Genomic DNA, 23,796 nt, shown 5'->3' with positions numbered 1-23,796 from the left:
CAAGACATCCCAACTCCTGTATTCAATGTTCTGACCAATGAAACCAAGCATGCTGAATGCCATCTTCATCACCCTATCCACCTGTGACTCCACTTTCAAGGAGCTATGAACCTATACTCCTAGATCTCTTTGTTCTATAACTCTCCCCAACGCCCTACCAATAACGGAGTAGGTCCTGGCCCGATTCGATCTACCAAAATGCATTACCTCACATTTATCTAAATTAAACTCCATCTGCCATTCATCGGCCCACTGGCCCAATTTATCAAGATCCCGTTGCAATCCTAGATAACCTTCTTCACTGTCCACAATGCCACCAATCTTGGTGTCATCTGCAAACTTACTAACCATGCCTCCTAAATTCCCATCCAAATCATTAATATAAATAACAAATAACAGCGGACCTAGCACCCATCTCTGAGGCACACCGCTGGTCACAGGCCTCCAGTCCGAAAAACAACCCTTCACAACCACCCTCTGTCTCCTGTCGTCAATCCAGTTTTGTATCCAATTGGCTACCTCACCTTGGATCCCGTGAGATTTAACCTTATGTAACAACCTACCATGCGGTACCTTGTCAAAGGCTTTGCTAAAGTCCATGTAGACCACGTCTACTGCACAGCCCTCATCTATCTTCTTGGTTACCCCTTCAAAAAACTCAATCAAATTCGTGAGACATGACTTTCCCCTCACAAAACCATGCTGACTGTTCCTAATCAGTCCCTGGCTCTCCAAATGCCTGTAGATCCTGTCTCTCAGAATAACCTCTAACAACTTACCCACGACAGATGTCAGGCTCACCGGTCTGTAGTTCCCAGGCTTTTCTCTGCCGCCCTTCTTAAACAAAGGCACAACATTTGCTACCCTCCAATCTTCAGGGACCTCACCTGTCGCTGTCGATGATTCAAATATCTCTGCTAGGGGACCCGCAATTTCCTCCCTACCCTCCCATAACGTCCTGGGATACATTTCATCAGGTCCCGGACATTTATCTACCTTGATGCGAGTTAAGACTTCCAGCACCTCCCTCTCTGTAATATGTACACTCCTCAAGACATCACTATTTATTTCCCCAAGTTCGCTAACATCCATGCCTTTCTCAACCGTAATGTGGAGGAATACCGATGTGAAATGTTCATTTGGGATCTCACCCATCTCTTGTGGTTCCGCACATAGATGACCTTGTTGATCCTTAAGAGGCCCTACTCTCTCCCTAGTTACTCTTTTGCCCTTTATGTATTTGTAGAATACATCTTTGTACATCTTTGAGTAAGGAATCTATTATATTTCCCTCACCGACGCTAAGCTAATTGGTCTCTAGTTTCCTGGATTTGTTCTATCTCCCTTTTTAAATATAGGAATCACATTCTCTGACCCCTATCCGCTGGTACCATTTCCTTTTCAGATTAATTTACTATATATGTAATAGTGTCTCTGCTATCTCTTCCCTAACGTCGTTTAATATGCAGGGATGCAATCCTTCCAGGCCAGAGGTTTTATCCTCTCTTAGTTTGATTAGTTTAAATTTCTTTCCACCCTTTCTATCTTAAATATCTTCATATCTTTTATGATCACCTCTTCTGAAATTGTGCCCGCCATGTTACTCACCCTGGGGAATACGGAGTCAAAATATTTATTTAATATTTCTGCCATTTCGCTGTCATTACCTGTGAGTGTATGGTGTGTATCCCTTAGTGGATCTACCCCATTCTATTTTTTTCTTTTGTAATTGATAAGTCTGTAGAATACTTCACTATTTCTTTTAATATTCTTTGATAATTAATTTCACATTTTCTCTTTGCCTTCCTATTTGCTTTTTGACATCTATCCTAACCTTTTTCGTGTTTCCTTTTGTCATCCTCTCCTTTGTTGTATGCAATTAGCAGAATGTATACCAAGCTGGCTACAAAACAGAAAACAGAGAGTCGGGGCTGGAGGTAGATACACAATTTTTTTCTTTAATTACAATTTTGCACGTATTCTTTTATTAATCCATGGTGTGCCATTACTGACTAGTTTCTTCTTGCCCACTGATTGCTTTCCCTTACCGGTATCCTCTCTTACTAATGATTTAATAATTTATTTACTCAACATGGCTGCCGCTCCTCCTCTTCCAGTTTCTCCATCCTTTCAAAAGACCTGATAACCTGGAACATTTAACTCCCAATCATGATCAACTTGCAGATATGTCTCAGTATTGGCCACAGTGACATACCCTCTAAGCTGAATTTGAGCCTCCAGTTCAGTCAACGTAATTCTTATACTCCGTGGGTTTGTATATAAAACTCTTACTTTGGCAAGAGACCCTGGCCTGTCCTTCTGCCCTGATGCTGTCTTTCTCACACCATTTAACTTAAGCCGATGCTTATTTGTCACTCCCGCTATAGCTGCTTTAGTTATTTTAGTATTCCCTTCACCTGGAGTATTTATATCACTGTTTGTGTTTTGAACTCTCTTCCAATGCCCTTTTAAATCTTTAATCTATCATTTTTAGCATTGCTTCTGGCTGAGACCTTCCCCCAATTTATTTGGTTAAATGCCATTTAACGGTCTGATTAACCTTTCCGCTCGGACCTTGTTCCTTGCCCGGTTCAGGTGCAGCCGTCCTAAGGGTACAGCTCCCTCCTGCCCCAGTGCAGGTGCCAGTGTGCCATGAAATAGAACCCCTCCTTCCCACGCCTCTCCTGTAGACAAGTGTTCACCTTCCTGATCTGTTTGTCCTTGTGTGAATTATCACGCGTCTCGAGTAATAATACTAAGGTTACCACCCATGAGATTGCCTTCCTGAGAAACACTCTGTTGATTCAATAATCGCAGCTTCGGTTCAACTCTATATCAAATTTCGAGATTTATGTTCTTATATTCAATGATCCAGAAGTCAATAAATTTGCGTTGTAACTGACTATTACAAATTTAGAAACACTCCCTAATACTTCAGTAATCCCTGTTTCCGATTCAGTTTCTATTAACTTCAGTGGAATGAAAATCGCTTTGCCTTATCTTCATGTTTAGCCTTCCGTTTGCGCTCTGATTTTTTATTGCTGATGCTATTAGAATGACTGTTATTTTTCTTACTGTTATTATTATCATCATCGTATTATTAATTTTATTTTTAAACTTTTCATGTGGAATGTTGTTGACTCAAAGTATTTCCTTATATTCGATCGGTGGTTCTGATTTGTAATCTGCGTTATAGCAGAAGATTGAATCCCACTTTGTAAGAGGCGGTAGCCGTCCAACGTTTTCTTTTATCTGGCGCCTAATATTGATTTCATCACTTTTGTTCAAAGGTAAGCAATTATGTATGTTTTCTTACCGTGTTCTTCATTGCTTTATGTTAATTTTATTGGTCTGTTTGTGCTGTTTAGTTTTAAAGATGTCTTTCCTTTAGTGGATTCTGCCAAAAGCAACAGAGTTTCTACGGATTTTCCGCGACCTTCCACCGGAACTTGGGTGGAAGGTAAGAGGAAACTCCACAGAAACGGTATAAATGATATTTGCACTTGCCCTGCCTCTATATTGATCTTGCCTCGAAGTTACAGCAAACCATCTGGAGAAGCCTTTAAGAATCTTCCTCTCTCTCTCTCTTTCTTTCGCTGAAAGCCTGATAAGACGGCACAAACTGTTGTTTGCACAAAGTGTTTACCTGAATTTTCGGCTGACAATTGGGGGAGCCCTCGCGAACATCCACCCCATAAGTCTCTTCATTTCGTTGTTTCCTTTATTGTGTTTGTTGTCTAGTTTGCCTATTATTAGATCTGCTCGTGCAATAAACATACTTAAATGATCACCTATTGGGAATCATGTTCCATTATTATTGCATACTTTCTAAGCTTTAGTCTTATGGTGTAGCTCTAACGATAACCCAGTCAGAGAAGACCTAATTCACGCGCTGAGGCAAAATAATTTCAAGAGTGGTACTACGAGGTAACTGTAGACCGGCACTTGGAATCATGAATCAGAAGGAGGAATTGAGTGCCTTCATGTTATCAGTGGTATGCATTGCCAAGGCATGTTAAATTGTGGTGTCGTGCACAGCTGTGCCTGAATTTGGTTTAATGCAAATACATTGTACAAAAATAATGCACTCCTACCTTGTTAAAGGGGTTGTTCATGTCCCCTATACTGAAGGTCCGAAATTAATTAACTCTAGGTGATGAACTAAAGAAGTTGTCGATGAAGGAAATTTAAAACTACAGGAACAGACTTTTTAACAATCGATTTATTCCTTTGTATTACCAAGTTTAAATTTCTATTGGGACCCAGTGAAATACTATCGAGGTACAATGTCCAAATGGCGTGTATTTCACAGAACTCTTTGAATAATTAAAGCACGCGTTAAAACTAAAGATACATTTATAGCGCCATTAAAGTAGAGAAACGTCCCAAGGCGGTTCAAGTAAGCGTACACAACTCAGAAAAGTGACACGCACTCACAACAAACGGATATTAGGAGAGGTGACTGAAAGCTTGGTCAAAGAGGTATGTTTTAATGAGGGTCTTAAAGGAGGGAAACATATTCAGTTGCAGAGAGGTTTCGGGAGGTAAGGGCCTAGACGGCTCAAGGCACGGCCTCCAATGGTACGTTAAAGACACAGTTGATGGAACGCAGAGATCTTGGAAGGTTGTACGGCTGCAGGAGGTTACGGGGACAGGGCGGGCGAAGCCAATAAGGGATTAGATCCCGATGAAGATAATTTTAAATTCAAGGCATTGGAACACCGGAATACAGATGGGTCAGGAAGGTCGCAATAGCAACTATATGGTACTGAACTTGAGTTTACGCTAATTCACACAATTGCTAAGACCCGCAATAAGGATATGAGGAACATCCATGAGATGGGGTTAGCTGATTCATCAGAAAATGGAAAGGTCTTTTATTCCCTTTTTCCTTCGTTGCATAAGAGTTGATATTTTGCTTGAAAGAACTAACGTGTTTCCTGTTGTAGGGGGATGAAGTGGCTTTAGCAACCGCTAGCTTACTTTTCCCAAGCTGTTAGCATCTCGATGTGGACGTGTACTTTCATGACTGGCAAATGCAAGCCAGGAGTTCATCTGTAAGGCGGTGGAAATATGTTTCTGGTCATGATCCGGATATCTCAGACATACTGAACCATTGATCCTTCTAAGAGCATATATTACACACCAGAGTGCTTAAAACCACCATAAACAGAGAGAATATCCCCTGGGTTTTCACGATAACCCACCTTAACTGTGTCGGAATATCGACATAAACACTGCCAGAACTGCGTAAACAACCTTTCTTGTTTGTTGCCTACGCGGTTTCTCCGAGGGTTCTACGAATCACCTCCGAAGTTACTGAAGAGCAGTAAAGCCCTCGCAGAAATTCGAGGCGTGTCTAAACAGAGGAAAAATGCATCTAGGTTTATGGACTGTAAGTGGAACCCATTGCAGATGACCTCTGAGTTCATCATTAATGTCGCATCAGAATCTGCTGTAAAGTGCTTCAGGCAGAATCCAAAGAGCTTTCACAAGCCATACAGATACTTGGTGGTGATGAGAAGCAATATGGACGTATCTTGTAGTGATATGCATGACCCTTGAAGCTGAATCTAAGCAACATGTTACAACACTCCCGTCGAGCAGAAGAAATATTGAAGTATAAATATTGCTGGTCTATTCCGCAGGTACGTTCTTGTCTGGTCTGAGGAATAACAATCATCTGCAATTTGATTTATGATCCTGAATTGAGAGAGAATGGTGGGAAATAAGTCGTGTCGTGTGAAGTACAAGGGGTCTTATTTGTCTTCTATGGTAACGCAAAACACGAATTGGTAGACATCAAATCGATTTACTTTTCAGTTGATGTCAATCGTGGTCGCCCGCTTTGCGATTGTGCGAAGGTACAATTTCTCCCACATGTACTTAAAGTTGGGCGTATTGATTGAATTGGTGATGAAATGGGGCGGTTTACATCCAGGGAGGTTGATCCAGTCTTTACGTGGGGGTAAGTTAAAAAAAATCTCCCTCAGCTTTTCTTGGTTTCTGGGTTTATATTTCAAGTGTCAACATTTCAGAGGAACGGAAGTAAACGTTTGCAGTCTTACAACCAGAAGAACGTTGTTTTGCGAGATAGGACAATGTACACAGGTGCACGAGGAAAACTTTCTGAAACTGGAGTTGCGGCATGTTGAACTGATAGAGAAAAGAGATCACCATGTTCGTATGAAGGTACAACATTAAACCTCGAAATGCTTGGTATTATAAATATTCAATGTTTTAAATAATTTACTTTTAATTGAATGATGCAAAAATAATATTCATTTCAGGATCAGGCAGCAGCACTTAAGAGAAAAACAACTACTTGATAATTATGCGGTCATAGCATGTACACGTAATCGGGGCCACATTGTTCTTCACACTGCGGTGACACTAGAGTCACTCATCGCCTGGTAACGTGGATCAACAGAAAATCAACAGAACGGCATCTTTCAGAAAACGTATTACAGTGTCCGTATCTGAAATCATTTGACAACTGGATCGTTGTGGACAGGCCTTGTCTCTCGTTCCTGCCGCTGTAACCTGATTGCTGCATATTCGGTACTCTTTCCCTTTTGTTTTTGCATTCCTCTTCTTTCGGAACCAGCTATATTTAGAGCAGCGTAAGTCAACTTTTTGTCATCTATTTGTTGCATGGTCTGCAAAAGTAAAGGAATATACGGTCAATTAAATTTCCTCATCAGTTCGCAGATTAATATGTAAGACAGTTTTTGGTTGCAAAGTGTTTACCAGGATTATGATATCTTACTAAATATAACTTTGTATATCAGTGTTATATCAATATTGGAAGTTGCACCGTATTATACATTGGCACAGTACTCCAGGTGTGATCTCATCAGAGCCCTATATAATTGCAGCAAGAACTCCTTGCTCTTATACTCCAAACACCTTGCAATAAAGGCTAAAATACCATTTGCCTTACGGATTGCTCACTGTGCCTGCATGATAACTTTCCGTGATTCGTTTGCAAGGACACCCATATCCCTTGGAATATCAAAATTTCATAGTCTCTGACCGTTTTAAAAATATTCTGCTTTTCTACTCTTCCTACCAAAATGGATAATTTCACATTTTCCCATATAATACTGCACCTGCCACCTTCTCGCCACTCACTAACCTGTCTCTATCCCTTTACAGTCTCTTTGCGTCCTCCTCAAAGCTAGTTTTCTTACCTAGCTTTGTGTAATCAGCAAACTTGGATACATTACACTCAGTCCCCTTATCTAAGTCATTGATATATATTGTAGTCAGCAGAGGCCCAAGCACTGATCCTTGTGGTACCCCACTAGCCAGCATGAAAATAACCCGTTTATTTATAGTCTCTGTTTTCTCTCCGTTAACCAATCCTCAATCCATGCTAACATCAATCCCATGAGCCATAACCTTGTGTAACATCGTCTTGTGTAGCACCTTATCGAGTGTCTTTTCGAAATGGACATATATTGCATCCACTGTTTCCCCCTTATCTTCCCTGCTAGTTTCACCTTCAAAAAACTCCATTAGATTTGTCAAACACGACATCCCTTTCATAACACCGTGTTCACTCTGCCTAATGATATTATGATTTTCTAAGCGTCCTGTTACTACGTCCTTATTAACATATTCGAGCATTTTCCCCACTACTGATGTCAGGCTAACTGGCCTATAGTTCCCTGTTTTCTCTCAACTTCCTTTCTTGAACAGCGGGGTTATATTGCCTTTCAATCCAAGTGGACAGTTCTAGAATCTAAGGAATACTGGAAGATGAAAACCAATGCACCCATTATCTCTGCAGCCACCTCTTTGAAAACCCTAGGATGGAAAACATCAGGTCCAGGGGATTTGTTGGCTAGCAGTCTCATTAATTTCTCCAGTACCTTTTCGTTACGAATCTTAATTATTTTAAGTGCATTCCTCTCATTAGACCATTGGTTCCCCATTACTTTCTGTATGTTTTCTGTGTCTTCTACTGTGAAGACAGATACAAAATATTTGTTTAACATCTCCGCCATGTCCTTATTCCCCATTATTTTTTTTCCTGACTCTGTCCCTAAAGGACCCACGTTTACGTTCACTAATCTGTTCCTTTTTACATACTTGTAGAAGCTCTTACAATCTGTTTTGATATTTCTTGTCAGTTAACACTGATATTCAATTTTCTCTCCCTTTATCAATTTTTTAGTCACCCATTACTGATTTCGAAAACCATCGCAATCCTTGGGCATATTATTATTTTCGGCAACATTATAAGCCTCTTCTTTCAATCTGATACTATTTTTAAGTTCCCTAGTTACCCATGGCTGGATCATTTTTTTCCCGTGGAGGTTTTATTCCTCACGGGAATGTGTATTCATTGAGAATTATGAATTATTTATTTAACTGTTCGCCGTTGCTGATCTGCCGTCATATCTCTTAACCTAATTTCCCAATCTATCTCAGCCAACTCGCCCCTCATAACTACGTATTTGGCTTTGTTTAAATTTAAGACCCTAGTTTCGGACTCAACTACATCACTCTCAAGCTTGATATGAAATTCTATCATATTATGATCATACCTCTCCAGTGTATGCTTAAGTATAAGGTTATTAACTAACCCTGTCTCATCACAGAATACTAGGTCTAAAAGAGTCTGTTCCTTATTTGGTTCTTCTACATATTTTTCTAGAAAACTGCCTCAAATACTTGGTTTGCCCAGTCCATACGAATATTAAAGTTCCCCACGATTATTTACCCTTGTTACATGCTCATCCAATTTTTCTGATTTACACTTTCTGCAACGCTGTCACTACTGTTAGGAGGCCAATAAACTACTGCCACCAGTGTTTCCTGCCCCTTGTTATTTCTTAGCTCCATCCATACTGATTCTACATTCTGATTTTCTGATCTAAGATCCTTTCTCACTATTGCCTTTATCTAATGCTTTATTATCAGGCCGACAGCACCGTCTGTGCCACCGCCTCCCCGCCCCCAACTACCCACCCTTCTTTTCAACTTCGCCTGTCTTTTCTAAAAGTAAAATAGCCTGGAATATTTACTTTCCAGCGTCGGTAACCCTGCAAACTCGTCTCAGTAATGGCTACTGGATCAAACCTATTTTATCTCTATTTGTGTCATTAATTCATCTATCACGTTACAAATGCTCTGTGCCTTCAGATCTAGCGCCTTTAATTTTAACGTTTTACTATTTTCCCTGATGTGACTTCAGTCACCAATTTGCCTTTTGTTGTTTTGAAAATGTCGGCCCGTTTCCTACTCTCACATTTCAATTTAATTTGATTTCATTTCAAGTAATTTTCCGGAATTACCATATTCATACTGTTTAGAATCAAGCATACCTCTATGATCAAACCTTCCTGATGCATTTTTAAGACTTGAAACACCACGTTTCTTCACTGATTCACCATAACTCGGACCTCTAAGGCAAGGAATCAGTCTTCTATTTTTCTATGCACTACATTCAATGCTTGCATTTCGACCATCTTTCTCGGTTTCGACAAAATGCTCAGAATGTGACCTAACTGAAGGACTCTGCAGTTTTATTATGGCTTCCACTGAATTGCGGTCTATTGCTTTGTCTACATGGTTCAACATCGTTTTGGCATCATTGATTGCTCCTCTGGATTGAGTCAACTTTTTTAGTATCAAGCCAAATAAGATTCTGATGCCTTTCAGCTCATCTTTAGTTATTTCAACACCATTCACGAGCTGCCTATTTTTCTTTTTATGTGCAGTAGAATACATTTGTGTGTACAAACCTGTATCTGACATTATTAGAGCTATTCAGATATTTCATCCTACCCATTCTATAATTTTTGCTCCCTCGCCCAATTTCAGTTTCACTGCGAGTTTGGTTTCATCTGTAAATTTGACCAATTTAAATTTAAATTTTATGTCCAAGCCATTATCACTCGAACTTCTAGTCCATCCTTCTTGGCTGTAAATGCATAATCGTATTTTCATACTTCATCACTACTGAATATTATGCGGATGGTTTCAACAACATTATCAACAGTAATCCCCAAGTATAATATTTCCCCATTTGAAACAGAAAGACACTCAGGGAGAAAATGCCAGACCTTATACGCCACCCAAATTCATGGAGTAAATCATTCCAAATTTTCGCTGGAATTCTTAGCCGGAAGATTGGTGGAAGCCGGGAGAATGCGCATGAAGGTAAAAAGAAACGGACGTTGACGCCGTTTCTTCAGTTTCCCCGTCATTCCTCCACCATAATTTTCCCGGGAAGTGGGGATCCTTACTATAAATTTCCTGTAGCTTCTCCTCTCTCTCTTTCTATTTCTCTACCTATCGTGTAGAATAAAATTAGCTTCGTCAATCTCAACAACCTAGAAGATGTGGGTGGACGTATCAAAATCAGCAATTTCATACCAATAAGACTGGCTTGCAATTTTACACAGATATATCAAAATGTCTCAAGTACAAAGTGGGGGACTATAGTGGAGTGTGTACGTTTCTCAATCTTGGACTGGCTACCCGGAATCAACATAGAGATGGTTGAATTACAATTAAAATACATCCCTTACTTGACGCGGATGCGGAGAAAGGAGACTGAATAGATTGGTTCCACTTCTATATCTCACAGCTTTCATCAGAATGAAGACATACACATCAACAAAGATAAAAGTGTGAATCATTCGCTAAACTATAGAAGATAGATGGATGTCTTTTTTTTCAACTTAACATCGCCTTCTTCCCAGAAAAATGGTGATATATATAAACATACCGGTTCTTCAGAATGAGACCCGTCTTGATTTGACTCTGTGCCTAGTAAAATACAAAATGCAAAACTTAACTGTGAGTTTCTAGGTTACAGAGCAAGTGAGCAAAAAGAGATACATGCAACTTCCACTGAATATTTGGTGCTAGCAATTCCAGTACCTCCTGTCGCCGTGGAGGTGAATAGTCTTGTATTGTAAATACTGACATGAATTTGAACCACTACACCCGAAAAATTTCAAAGCCTAAATTGTAACTAGAATCATGAAATCACAGAAACGTTATAGCACAGAAGGAGGCCATTTTTTTTATTCGTGCATGGGATGTGGGCGTCGCTGGCGAGGCCTGCATTTATTGTCCATCGCGAATTGCCCTTGAGAAGGCGGTGGTGACCCGCCTTCTTGAACCGCTGAAGTCCATGTGGTGAACGTTCTCCCACAGTGCTGTTAGGATGGGAGTTTCCAGGATTTTGAACCAGCGACGATGAAGGAATGGTGATATATTTCCAAGTCGGGATGGTGTGTGACTTGGAGGGGAATGTGCAGGTGGTGTTGTTCCCATTTACCTGCTGCTCTTATCCTTCTGGGTGGTAGAGGTCGCGGGTTTGGGAGGTGCTGTCGAAGAAGTCTTGGCGAGTTGCTGCAGTACATCCTGTGGATGGTACACACTGCAGCCACAGTGCGCCGGTGGTTAAGGGAGTCAACGATTAGGGTGGTGGATGGGGTGCCAATCAAGCAGGCTGCTATGTCTTGGGTGGTGTCGAGCTTCTTGAGTGTTGTTGGAGCTGCATTCATCCAAGCAAGTGGAGAGTATTACATCACACTCCTGACTTGTGCCTAGTAGGTGGTGGAAAGGCTTTGGGGAGTCAGGAGTTGAGTCACTCGTCGCAGAATACCCAGCCTCTGACCTGCTCTTGTAGCCACAGTATTTATATCGCTCGTCCAGTGCAGTTTCTGGTCAATGGTGACCCCCAGGATGTTAATGGTGGAGCATTCGGCGATGGTAATGCCGTTGAATGTCAAGGGAAGGTAGTTAGACTCTCTCTTGTTGGAGATGGTCATTGCCTGGCACATGTCTGGCGCGAATTTCACTTGCCACTTATGATCCCAAGCCTGGATGTTGTTCAGGACTTGCTGCATGCGGGCTCGGACTGCTTCATTATTTGAGTGGTTGCGAATGGAGCTGAACACTGTGCAATCATCAGCGAACATCCCCATTTCTGAACTTATGATGGAGGGAAGGTCATTGATGAAGCAGCTGAAGATGGTTGGGCCTAGGATCCTGCCCTTAGGGACTCCTGCAGCAATGCCCTGCTGAGATGATGGGCCTCCAAAAACCACTACCATATTGCTTTGTGCTAGGTATGACTCCAGCCACTGGAGAGTTTTCCCGCTTATTCCCATTGACTTCAATTTTACTGGGGCTCCTTTGTGCCACACTCGCTCAAATACTGCCTTGATGTCAAGGGCAGTCACTCTCACCTTACCTCTAGAATTCACTCTTTTGTACATGTTTGGACCAAAGCTGTAATGAGGTCTGGAGCCGAGTGGCTCCTTAGCCGAAGGAGGCCATTCGGGCCATTGAGCCCATGCCGGCTCTTTTTAAGAACAATCCAGTTAGTCCCATTCCCCCGCTTTTTCCCCGTAATCCTGCAAATATTTTCCCTTCAAGTATTTATCCAGATCTTTTATGAAAGTCCCGATTGAATTTGCTTCCACCACCCTTTCAGGCAATGCATTCCAGATCGTAACTACCCACTGGGCAAAAAAAAAAAAATCCTCAGCTGGCCTTTGGTTCTTTTGCCAATCATCTTTGATCTGTGACCTGTTGTTCTCGACACTTCTGCTAATGGGAACAGTTCCACTTTATTTACTTTATCTAAACCCTTCATGATTTTGAAAGGGAATCTCTCAACCTTCTCTGCCCTAATGAGATCAACCACAGCTTCTTCAGTCCATCCACGTAACTGAAGTCCCTCATCCCTGGAACCATTCTAGTATATCTTTTCTGCACCCTGTCTAAGGCATTCACATCCTTCCTAAAGATCACATTCTTCCTAGAATTGAACATGACACTCCAGTTGTGGCCGAACCAGTGTTTTATAAAGTTTCAACATAACTTCCTTTCTTTTGTACTCCATGCCTCTATGCCTAAAGCCCAGAAACCCGTATACTTTTTTAACCGCTTTCTCCACCTCTCCTGCCACCTTCAAAGTTTTATTCACATATATTTCCAGGTCTCTCTGTTCCTGCACCCCCCCCCCCTTCAGAATTGAATCATTTAGTTTATATTGCTTCTCCTCTTCCTGACAAATTGTATCACTTCGCACTTCTCTGCATTAAATCTCTTTTGCCATGTGTCCGCCCATTCCACCAGACTGTCTATGTCCTCTTGAAGTCTACCATTATCCTGCTCACTATTTACTACATTTCCAAGTTTTGTGTCATCTGCAAATTTTGAAGTTGTGCCATGTTCATCCAACCAAAACTCATTAATATGTAACAAAAATGCCATCCCCCAGTGAACACCACCGTATACCATCCTCCTATCCGAAAAACAGCGTTTCACTACTACTCTGTTTCCTGTCACTTAACCAATTTCGTATCCATGCTGCCACTGCCCCTTTTATTCCATGGGCTTCAATTTTGCTGACAAGCATATTACGTGGCACTTTATCAAACGCCTTTTGAAAGTCCATACACACAACATCAACCGCATTGCCTTCATCAAACCTTTCTGTTATCTCATCAAAAAACTCAATCAAGTTAGTTAAACACAATTTGTGTTTAACAAATCCGCGTTGGCTTTTCATTATTAATTCACACTTGTCCAAAAAATTAATTTTTCCAGGATTATCGTTTCTAAAAGCTTCCCCACCACCGAGGTCAAACTGACTGGCCTGTAGTTGCCAGGTTTATTCTTACACTATTTTTTGAACAAGGTTGTAACATTTGCAATTCTCCAGTCCTTTGCCGCTACCCCCGTATCTAAGAAGGATTGGAAGATTATGGCCAGAACCTCTGTAATTTCGACCCTTACTTCCCTCAACATCCAAGGATGCATCCCAACCGGACTGGGTGACTTATCTACTTGAAGTCCAGCCAGCCTTTCTAGCACCTCCTCTGGATCAATTTTTACCCCATCCTGTATCTCTCCTACCTACTCTTTTACTGTGATTTTAGCAGCATCTTCTTCCTTGTTGAAGACAGATGCAAAGTACTCATTTTGTACCTCAGCCATGCCCTCTGCTTCCATGGGTAGATCTCCTTTTTGTTTCCTAAGCGGTACTACCCCTCCTCTCACTACCCATTTACTATTTATATGCCCATTGGAGACTTTTGAATACCCTTTTTATGTTAACCACCAGTCTATTCTCATACTCTCTCTTTACCACTCGTATTACCTTTTCACTTCTCCTCTGTATTTTCTATATTCGGCCTGGTTCTCACTTGTATTATCAACTTGACATCTGTCATACGTCCACTTTTTCTGCTTCATGTTAATCTCTATTTCTTTTGTTATCCAGGGAGCCCTGGCTTTGATTGCCCAACCGTCCCCACTTCTGGGAATGTACCTAGACTGTACCCGAAGCATCTCCTCTTTAAAGTTTGCCCATGAATCGATTATAGTTTTGCCTGCCCAACTTTGATTCCAATTTATCCGGGCCAGATCCGTTCTCAACCCAGTGAGATTGGCCCTCCTCCAATTAACTATGTTTACTCTAGATTGCACCTGTACCAACAGTAACCATAAAATATCGCGATAGAATTCAAAGTTCATTTTAAATCTGCATTAACCTTAGGTATATATGTCACTCAAATATATATCTTTAATTAACCGAGAAAAAACGATTTCTCTATTCAACTGTTAAAGTCCCACTAAAACTTTATCAATAACGCCACGTTTTCGGCCCACTGACGATACATTTCTTTTTTGGTAAGGATGTGAAAAATGAACCATTAAGCCCTTCCTTACATGTACGGTTCCGTGACGGGCATCTTCTCCCAATTATGATCCCCAGCACTAGACATACAAGTCCGCTGAACACACATCCAGCCGTCAGTAAGTATTGGGATTTAACGCCAATGCCTGTAAGGTTAATAAATATAGCTAGGAAGCTGTTCCATATAAGAGTTATTGGACAATCATAACTCAAAAGGACAAACATTTATCGACTGAAACATTATTCAGCTAAATCCATCCAAGCATTTAAAGTCTATCTTCATGAAATTTACTTCACACAGACGTACAACAACTGGAAGGCGTTTCAAAATATAACAAGCAGCTTTTGATGGGAATAACCTTGCTTTTCAGCATTTTTGTTATTATTAGACATTTCAACATCGCCTGTCTCATTGAATTGAATGTTTATTTGTTCCTTTTTGGTTTAAACCTTACTGCTGCCTCCCGCCAATCAAAGCAATTTGCTGGACACAAGCTCTTGCCCCGTGGAATCGCTTGGCCCTATCTCAGCATGAAATGCAGCAGATAATTCACAATTTCATTTTTTTTTCCCCAATAAGAAATTTAGATGTAATTTTAAGAAGCTTTACCTGTACATTGACCTGAGGTCTGCGGCAGCTGATGTCTTAGGGACCGAGTCTGGCGAGTGAACAGCATTAATAGCATTGGAGGTCCGCGGTCAACGGGAATGACACGAACTGGAACCAGTGAAATTGCAAAACGAAACCAGAGGACTTTGGGCCAGCATGGGCCGCAAGATCTGTGATTATTGCAATTGGAACAGTTTCTGGGTGATTGGCGACTGAAGCCTGTCGAGGAGCTGGAGACAAATACAGATCCCGGAGGCGCCAAAGAGGAGACAGAGTCCGATGCCACAGGAAGCGAATGGGAAGTTAATAATATATGAATTTATTCTTGATAAATTCCGTTCGTGGCAAATTTCAAAACTTCAAACGTTAATAGTTAGAACTGCAAACATTGGATAAACGTACAAAGTCCACTGGCTGCAATATGGAAACAATGGTGTGGCAGTGAAAAAAAATGAAATTGTGAATTATCTGCTGCATTTCATGCTGAGATAGGGCCAAGCGATTCCACGGGGCAAGAGCTTGTGTCCAGCAAATTGCTTTGATTGGCAGTAAGGTTTAAACCAAAAAGGAACAAATAAATGTACAGTGAAAGAAAAAAAAAACTGCTGTTGTGACAGGCAGCCTTGATAGGTAGCTCATGGAGTTAACATAGGATATGGAGTCACTGGCGAAGGTGCAAACAAGATTTACAAGGATGGTACCAGAACTAAGAGGTTATAACTGTCAGGAAAGACGGAACAGACAGGGGGGTCTTTTCCCTGAAAAGAGAAGACAAAGAGGTGGCGTTATAGAGGTCTTTAAATTTATGAGGGGTTTAATAGGGTAGACATAGAGAAGCTTAGTGGTATAAACTGGGCGACATGGACATGTTGGGCCGAAGGGCCTGTTTCCATGTTGTAACTTCTATGATTCTATGATTCTATGATTCTAAGAGGGTCAGTCCAAAACTAGTGGCTATTAATGCAAGATAGTCACGAATAAATCTAATAAGGAATCCAGGGGAAACTTATTTACTCAGAGAGTGATGAGAATGGGGAAATCATTTCCACATGGACTGGTTGTAGTGAAGAGCAAAGAAGCATTTAAGGAGACGGTAGATAAGTACATGAGGGAGAAAGAAAGGATATGTCTACAGGATGTTATGAAGAAAATAGAGTGGGAGAAAGCACATGTGGAACATAAACGCCTCCATACATTTAGTTAGGGATAATAGTTTGTTTCTGTACTGTAAATTCCATGCAACGTTGAAATTCCCAATGGAGCAGTACCTGCTGGTATTAGATGGGAACGTGAGCGGGACATGGGGACATTATAACTTTGATAATACCATAAAAAATGTCTGGATTGGGAGTTTTTAAGGGATAATGAAATCACCATGAGAATTTTCAATAATAATAGATTTGTTTGCGATTCGTTCATCCGTCTAGTGTTACTTCGCTGTGAAGAAGTTTTCCTTTCCAACAGCTTAGCAGTTACTCTGTAAATGGGCTTTGCATAAGATTCCAGGCAATAACCTGACACTAAAACCAAGCAGTGTAAATCTCCTGGAGATAACAGATTCACTTACGGCATTGCGATCTAAACTCATCCTCTAATTTTCAGACGAGCCAAGTGGTTTCAAGTGTGTTTGGGGGTTACTTTTAACTGTTGGCGATGATATAAAACGGGTAATGTCGGAACGGCTGCTCGTTGTACACCTCTCCCATTTTTTGTTAGAAAATTGGGAGAGGTGTAAGACGGCGGCCAATCGCCCGTCACACACTATCTCTAAAAGTTAAAACTACTTCCGTGGAATTCAACTGCAGTGTTTGGAAGCAGCCAGGCGTGTTGTCCAATCTCCTGGCAGAGTCTCTGCAGAAGTTCGGCAGAAAACGCAGAGAAACGGCGCAAATAGCCCATTGCATCGTTCCTCCGGGGTTTCTATCGATCATGCGCCAAAGCTACCGCAGGGCAACGGAAGAACGTAATCGTAAAGTTCAGGCGGGAGCCACAATCTAACTGGACTACTGACCAAACAGGTATGCGACTTCTTGCAGTAGATAGGCGCACACAGCGTTGGTTTGGCACAACATTGTGTGTTTACTCAGTGTGGTGCTCTCTATCTTGGATCTCTTGGAATGTTTGTAAACCTGCTTAACTTGGTTTTAAGTGTTTGGCCACCGGAGATTTTCTCCATAGTTCCCTCAATATTTATAAGTTGATTCGTTGGGATACAACTTTTCCTAAGCTTGCACCCTGATACCTGTAAAATTCATGCAGTGCAATATTTTTCGCCGGGTGGTGCGGGGGTCCAGCTATCTTCAGCCAAGTTAACAGCGGGAGATGAGCAGAACCCATGGAATTCCACTTCTTTCTATGTTTGCAGAAAAAAAGGCAATGGGCCCGTGTTGTTGAATGTCGAATTGGAGATGGCTGAGGCCTATAGTTGTGTCGATGCACCTTAAATAGAAAAAGTTTGGGCTATACTTTTCAGAACGATAACATTGAGAATAATGACACACTCGTTGGCTTCTTACCTGGGTTAGAATCAGACACCAAATAAACCGCTATATTCGGGGTTTGCAGGGTAGTGTGAGATACCAAACAAGTATAATAGGTCCCTCTCTGGAGTGGCTCCGAGTCTTGCAGAATACTGGAAGCTTCATATAGTCCCGCTGAGTTCAGCTGCTTCGTGGTTTGTATCGCGGTTACAATGTTGCTTTTATTTTTGTACCAGCTGAGGGTAATAATCTCCGGGTAAAAGCCAAACGTTTCACAGACGAGAACAAGATACATGTTTGAATTTCTGTCGGGTGCTTGGGAGACAATAGTCGGGGGAGCTGGTGGCGCTAAAGAGGAGTTCAGGGAATAACAAATATACGTTCAGTATTTTAATTTTAACACATCATTTGCTTTTGTATTCCATATCCTCAATTCAAATTCAAGTTCGATAATTCATAACCTGCATTTAATTGAATTAAAAAAAACAATTATCCTTACTTGACGATCGCACTGTACTTTCAGAAATATTTAATAAACATTCGCATTTACAAAACATTTCCTCACGTCTATCAGAAGTAATAGAAAAGTCTTACATTAAGTGAATTTCGTTCGAGTGCAATAATCTTTGTAATGTGAACATATACGACAGCTATGCTTCAACCAGTAAATCCCACAAAGAGCAGTGAAATGAATGACTAGTTCATCTGTTTTTAGAGGTATTGATTGACCGAGGAAGGTTATGCAAACTACCGGGAGAACTGCTCGCTTTAATTGCAACAATGCTGCGGAATATTTGACCCCAAATACATCAGGTCCAACAGGGCGGCAATCCATCAGCTCTATGCTAAAGTGACAGCCCAGATTTAATTGTTCTGGAATATAGCCCGCATCCAGGGCCTACAATTTCGACAGGAGTTCTCCGATATTCTTTGTAACTTCTGAGGAAGATCGGTGTGAACACCGGAGAAACAGCTAAAAACGGTTGTCCGTAGATATTTCTACAGAAGTTGTGGCGGAGAATCCTGCATACATTCTCCCCAACATGTTTAAGAGAAAACTTGCTACCAGCTCCGCCAAGATAAAATAATGATCGGGATACGTGACTTCGTCAGAAATATATTCATTGTATATTCTGAGGAATTAAATACCGATCATAGGATACTAGAGCAACGTTTTTAATCAAATAATCTCCTTCCAACTCACTTTCCATCACAAAAAGCGCTATATGCGAAAAACAATACCCCTTTAGGGCTCAAGGCGTGGGCTGTTTGCTTTGCATTATTGAAAAAAAGTAAATATCATAATCGGTAATAGACATGAAATTAAGTTGGAATATGATTGCAAATTTGAATCTTTCAGATGCTTGAACTGGGGAGAGAAACCACAAAACAACAGTCCATACACTTCAATAGTAATGATTTCCTGTCAAGCTCTTGGGTACATGCTGAGGACCTGCACGACGGCTATATGAATGCAATTCATTTTATCGTATTACTCTAATAATAAAGTCTTCGTGTGGCAATTACTGAAAATATTACTTTGTATAAGTTCCGGGATATTTTAGAATCTTTTTCGCGGTGATATTTGTTGAGATATTTGGAGTTGTGATGTTTCGTTCCTCGTTACAAAGATGTGGACCGCAAATCAGAGAGGATTCCGATTAATCCAATCGCAATGGCATTAAACAATTTCAAAATTATTTCGTAATCTCTATAACTTGGTCTGAGCTTCAGTAACATAAATGAGTTTTAAAAATCAAAATGTTGTTTGTCTTGCTTATTATTACATATTTTGCGCTGAAAACATTTCATTTAGATTTCCATTGTGAATATTAAGGATTAATATAGATGTGACGAAACACGAATCATCCACTATAATATGTAAATAAGTACAAATCACTCCACTGCGCTTATTAATATTTTCAATTTATTTTATTATGTCAGAGAATTCGATGCAATATTGCTTACCGTGGACAACAAGCGTTGATCCAGTTCCGTTTCTGATCGCATGTCTCTCGTGTTTGACTCCGCAGTAATAAACCCCAGCGTCCTGTAAACGAATGTCAAGGAGCTGGAAGGAGCCCTGCCCTTTCCTTATAAAAAATAGTTTCCTCCTGTCTGAGTTTGTTTGCAGAAATACAGTTTCGTCGAGTCTCCACCAGTAAGCATTCACTTCTGAATTATCTTGAAAAGGAGTGAACGCACAAGCGAAGGTAATGTTTGCACCGACCAGCACAGTCTTGCGTTGGGGGCTTTGTGACAATTTAAAAACGGCATCGCAAACCACTGTCAAAGAAAATAAATTAAAAAAAAACAGTTAAACATATCAAACCTGACAGAAATTGACAGATATACAGTGATAGGTATTCGAGCAGGAATATACACAAAGGTAGATATAAAATGAGGCGATTGCGGACAATACCAGTGGAGATGATTCCCAGGATCACGATACACTGAAGCAACGCAGGCAAAAACATATTGAACAAAGGAAGTTTCTGTTTGCTGCGAATACACGCGAAACTCTGATGTTTTTATAAGAACATCCGCTTTGGAAGATGAAGTAATGACGTGTGACTCCGTACGTCTACAGCAACCGTGCAATGAAAGAAATGTAAAGGTGCAATGTGTTGGTTGTAGCAGTGAATTTAGTCTAGTTTGAAACATCCGGAAGAGCAGATTTTAGATTAAACAGAATCAGGAGAACACTGTTTAGCGCTGTGTCTGGCTAAATATGGTTGATAATACGGTTTGCTATATCACACCGTTGATCAAATTGTTTTGGAAATATATATGCTTGAGGCGTTTTATCGGAGTCCGGATATTGAAATACAACTCCAGCTAACCTCCCACTAGTGCTCTCAGTTTCAGTGATGTCCCTGTTCAGCGAACAAGACATTTTCGAAACGAAAAGCTGACCAGGGAGAAAACTGTGAAAGCTGAAGATATTGCAAACAATCATCAATTCAGTTATGTAGCAACAAAAGCCAGGGAAAGGTTTCGGAGGAGAATTCACGCCCTGCTGTTCATGCACGTCCTGTTTCTTTTAGCTGCTATGATGCTTTCCATTGAAATGAAAATATACGGCTCGACTCTCATTAAGAAGTCATCGTTTTTAAAGTAAATTGTGCTTGAAGATGTGTGAAGTCTGCAAAAACAAAAACAGGTTAATCGAGCAACAAGAGACCAACAAAGTGAGACCTGCCAGTATAGTACGGGATTAGCTTCAATGGGAGCGATCGGGGCAAGTGTTACTTTTCCATTCATTTATTGCAAAGTATTTTGTCTTTAGTTTACTATTATGTTCAATACTGGGAACTGTTAGAAAGTGTTTGCCTATTTAATTAACTCTAGGCTGGTTTAAGCTGGTAATAGATTAATTAATTTACTCAGTAGATTCTGCGATCTGCTGTTTTCTAATCGCCATATTTTTTTCTTGTGGCAGCTTGGAACATTATTAAAATGAAGAGATTATAAGTTTAAGGTTAGTTTATCACCCTTGTTTCAGCTGAGCAGCGAGAGATTAGTATTGAGCTGGGACAAACCAATAAACTGCATAGAATAGTACAGAGTCCAGTCTCAGACGGTGTTCAGTCTTGAGGTACAATTGGTTCAACATTATGCTTTAAGAGACAAACCATGAGGTTGTTTTTCGTTCTGAAGATGTTTTAAAAGAAGACTTATCAGTTTAGTATGGGCGACCGCTGAAGCCTTCCATGTTTAATCCCTGTGGTGTTGGGTGGACCTGAATATTTCTTGGGTCCCAGATGACCACATGTGCAAAATGTGTCTCCAACTGCTTGCACTCGAACTCAAAATATATGAACTTGCGGAACAGCTGGGACGTTTCATTGCATGCAGTAAGGTGAGAGTTTCAGGAGTGTACATACCAGGACGTAGTTACCCCACAGACAGCGCATAAGTGAAAATGGAAAATAATTGGAGTTTCCATTCAGTAAGAAAGAGGAGCCAGGAGGCACTGTCGGCAACGCCCGAGAATTTTGAATTGGCATACAGGTATTTAAAAGGATAGGATCAGTGGTTGCCCAATCCAGGTCAAATGTTGTGTAGAAACGCAGTAAGCTCATGGCATTCATAGTCAGGCCATTGCAGAGTCCAAAGTGTTGCCTTGTCTCTCATGGGCCAGGGGGAAATATATTATGGACCTGGAGCAAAAGGTTCTGAAGAAGGAAAGCATGCCGAAAGATGCCCTAGCATTAGGATTTCGGAGACTGGAAGAAGAGCAAGGCCTCAAAAATAGTCATTAACGAATTACAAAAGCAAAATACCGTGGATGCTGGAAATCTGATATATAAAACAGAAAATGCTGGAAATACGCAGCAGATCAGACAGCATCTGTGGAGAGAGAAACAGAGTTAACGTTTCAGGTCGATGACCTTTCGTTAGAACTGGAAGAAGTACAGATTTAACAGTCGTAAAGCAAGTACAGACCCAGGCAAAAGGGTGGAGGGGAGGAACGAAGAATAGGGAAGGTGTGTGATAGGGTGGAGGACAAGAGTGTTTAAAGACAATAGGGGTGATGGTGCTCGGCAAAGGGGTGGTAATGGGACATGTTGAGAAACAAATGATGGGTCTAGAGGAGCTATAAATGACAACAGCAGAACCATTACCAGCACCTACTGTTCGAAAAAATAGGAGCAGTGGTTATGATCTGAAGTTATTGAAATAAATATTCAGTCTGGAGGATTGTAAAGTGTCTCATCGAAAGATGAAGTGCTGTTCGTCGAGCTTCCATTACGCTTCATTGGAACAGTGTCGTAAGCAGAGGACAGAGAGGTCAGAGTGGGAGTTGGACCGAGAATTAAAATGGTAAGCGACCGGAAGCTCAGGGTCACGCTTGCGGACTGAAGGGAGGTGTTCGGCAAAGCGGTCACCGTTTGGTCTCCCCATTGTAGAGGAGATCGCATTAACTAATTACTCTCGATGCCATACATTACTAGGGAGAGTACATTTTGTGAGGTATATACATGGCCGGAGATTTTAAGAGGTAAAGAGCAATAGCATAGAGAATAGTTCAGAAACAGGAGGGAAAAGACTTTGGAGAAATTGAAAGTAGAACAAAGCGGGTTTGAAGTGTGTGTACGTAAATGCACGGAACGTGGCAAACAAGGTTTATGTGCTGCAGGCAAAAGTTGCCACATAGGGTTAACGTGTAGTGGCAAAAGCAGTGAGCTGGCTCAACCAAGGGCAGGAATCAGAACATAACATTCCTGGCTACAATTTATTCAGGAGGAATAGGGAAGAAAATATGTAGGGATGGCGGTATTGGTCAAAGGTACAGTTACAGCCTTGGAAAGGATAATGTGCTGGGGAGTTCAAAGACAGAATCGATTTGGTTAGAGTTAAAGAACAGAAGATTCGTTCTTACGCTGCTGGGTGTATACCATAGGCCACTAAATAGTGGGAAGCAGGTGCAGGAGCAAGTTTCCAAGCAAATTTCAGAAAGTTATATAAGCAATAGAGTAGTGATAATGGGAGTCCCCCACTATCCTAATATAGATTGAGCTAAACAGTGTAAAGGGCAAGGAGAGGGTGGAATACCTGTAATGAGAACAGGACAACTTTCTTGATCAGTATGTTTCCAGCCCAATGAGGAAGAAAGAAGTGTTGGATTTCATTCTGGGGAATGAAGTGGAGTATGATTCAATGGGAGAGCATGGAGGAAGCATTGAGCACAATATCATCATGTTTAGAGTTGTTATGGAAAAGGACGAGGAAAAATCAAACATGGAGGTACTAAACTGGTGGAGGGCTACTTTCAGTAAGTTGAAAACGGATCTAGCCCAGGTGGATTGGAAGCAAAGATTGGCAAGTAAGACATTAAATAAGAAATGGGCGGCCGTCAAAAAGGAGCTAGCTCGGGTACGGACTAAGCACATTCCCACGAGGGAGAAAGGCAGGGCATCCAAAGCTAGACCTCCCTGGATGGCTAACGGCATTGAGATTAAAATGAAGCAGAAAGGGGAGGCTAAATTTCAATGTGAGATTCATAATACAACAGAGAATCA

At 41.1% G+C, this 23,796-nt stretch overlaps 1 protein-coding gene across 1 annotated transcript; it reads right to left on the bottom strand.

Annotated features, from left to right (window-relative positions):
- Window positions 1–6,270: 6,270 nt before the first annotated feature.
- LOC137333243 (CD276 antigen homolog) lies at window positions 6,271–20,260 on the bottom strand. The gene is made up of 6 exons (XM_067997401.1): window positions 20,193–20,260; window positions 19,739–20,056; window positions 17,807–18,118; window positions 14,713–14,826; window positions 10,745–10,785; window positions 6,271–6,659 (listed from the first exon to the last, which is right to left on the bottom strand). Exons 1-6 carry the CDS (start codon window positions 20,245–20,247, stop codon window positions 6,486–6,488), a joined length of 1,014 nt encoding a protein of 337 aa, XP_067853502.1. The 5' UTR covers window positions 20,248–20,260; the 3' UTR covers window positions 6,271–6,485.
- Window positions 20,261–23,796: the final 3,536 nt, after the last annotated feature.

This window comes from Heptranchias perlo, chromosome 16 (assembly GCF_035084215.1).
Source record: "Heptranchias perlo isolate sHepPer1 chromosome 16, sHepPer1.hap1, whole genome shotgun sequence".
NCBI lineage: Eukaryota > Metazoa > Chordata > Chondrichthyes > Hexanchiformes > Hexanchidae > Heptranchias > Heptranchias perlo.
Note: the sequence above shows the minus strand (reverse complement) of the source record. Positions and strands in the feature narration are given on the sequence as shown.

Excerpts from the sequence above, each read along its gene's own strand:
- LOC137333243 (XM_067997401.1), bottom strand. The coding sequence starts at position 20,247 with ATGTTTTTGCCTGCGTTGCTTCAGTGTATCGTGATCCTGGGAATCATC. Across the intron at positions 20,057-20,192 it reads CCTGGGAATCATCTCCACTG|TGGTTTGCGATGCCGTTTTT; the intron begins GTATTGTCCGCA and ends TTTCTTTGACAG. Across the intron at positions 6,660-10,744 it reads GGTCTCATTCTGAAGAACCG|ACCATGCAACAAATAGATGA; the intron begins GTATGTTTATAT and ends TTACTTTTGCAG.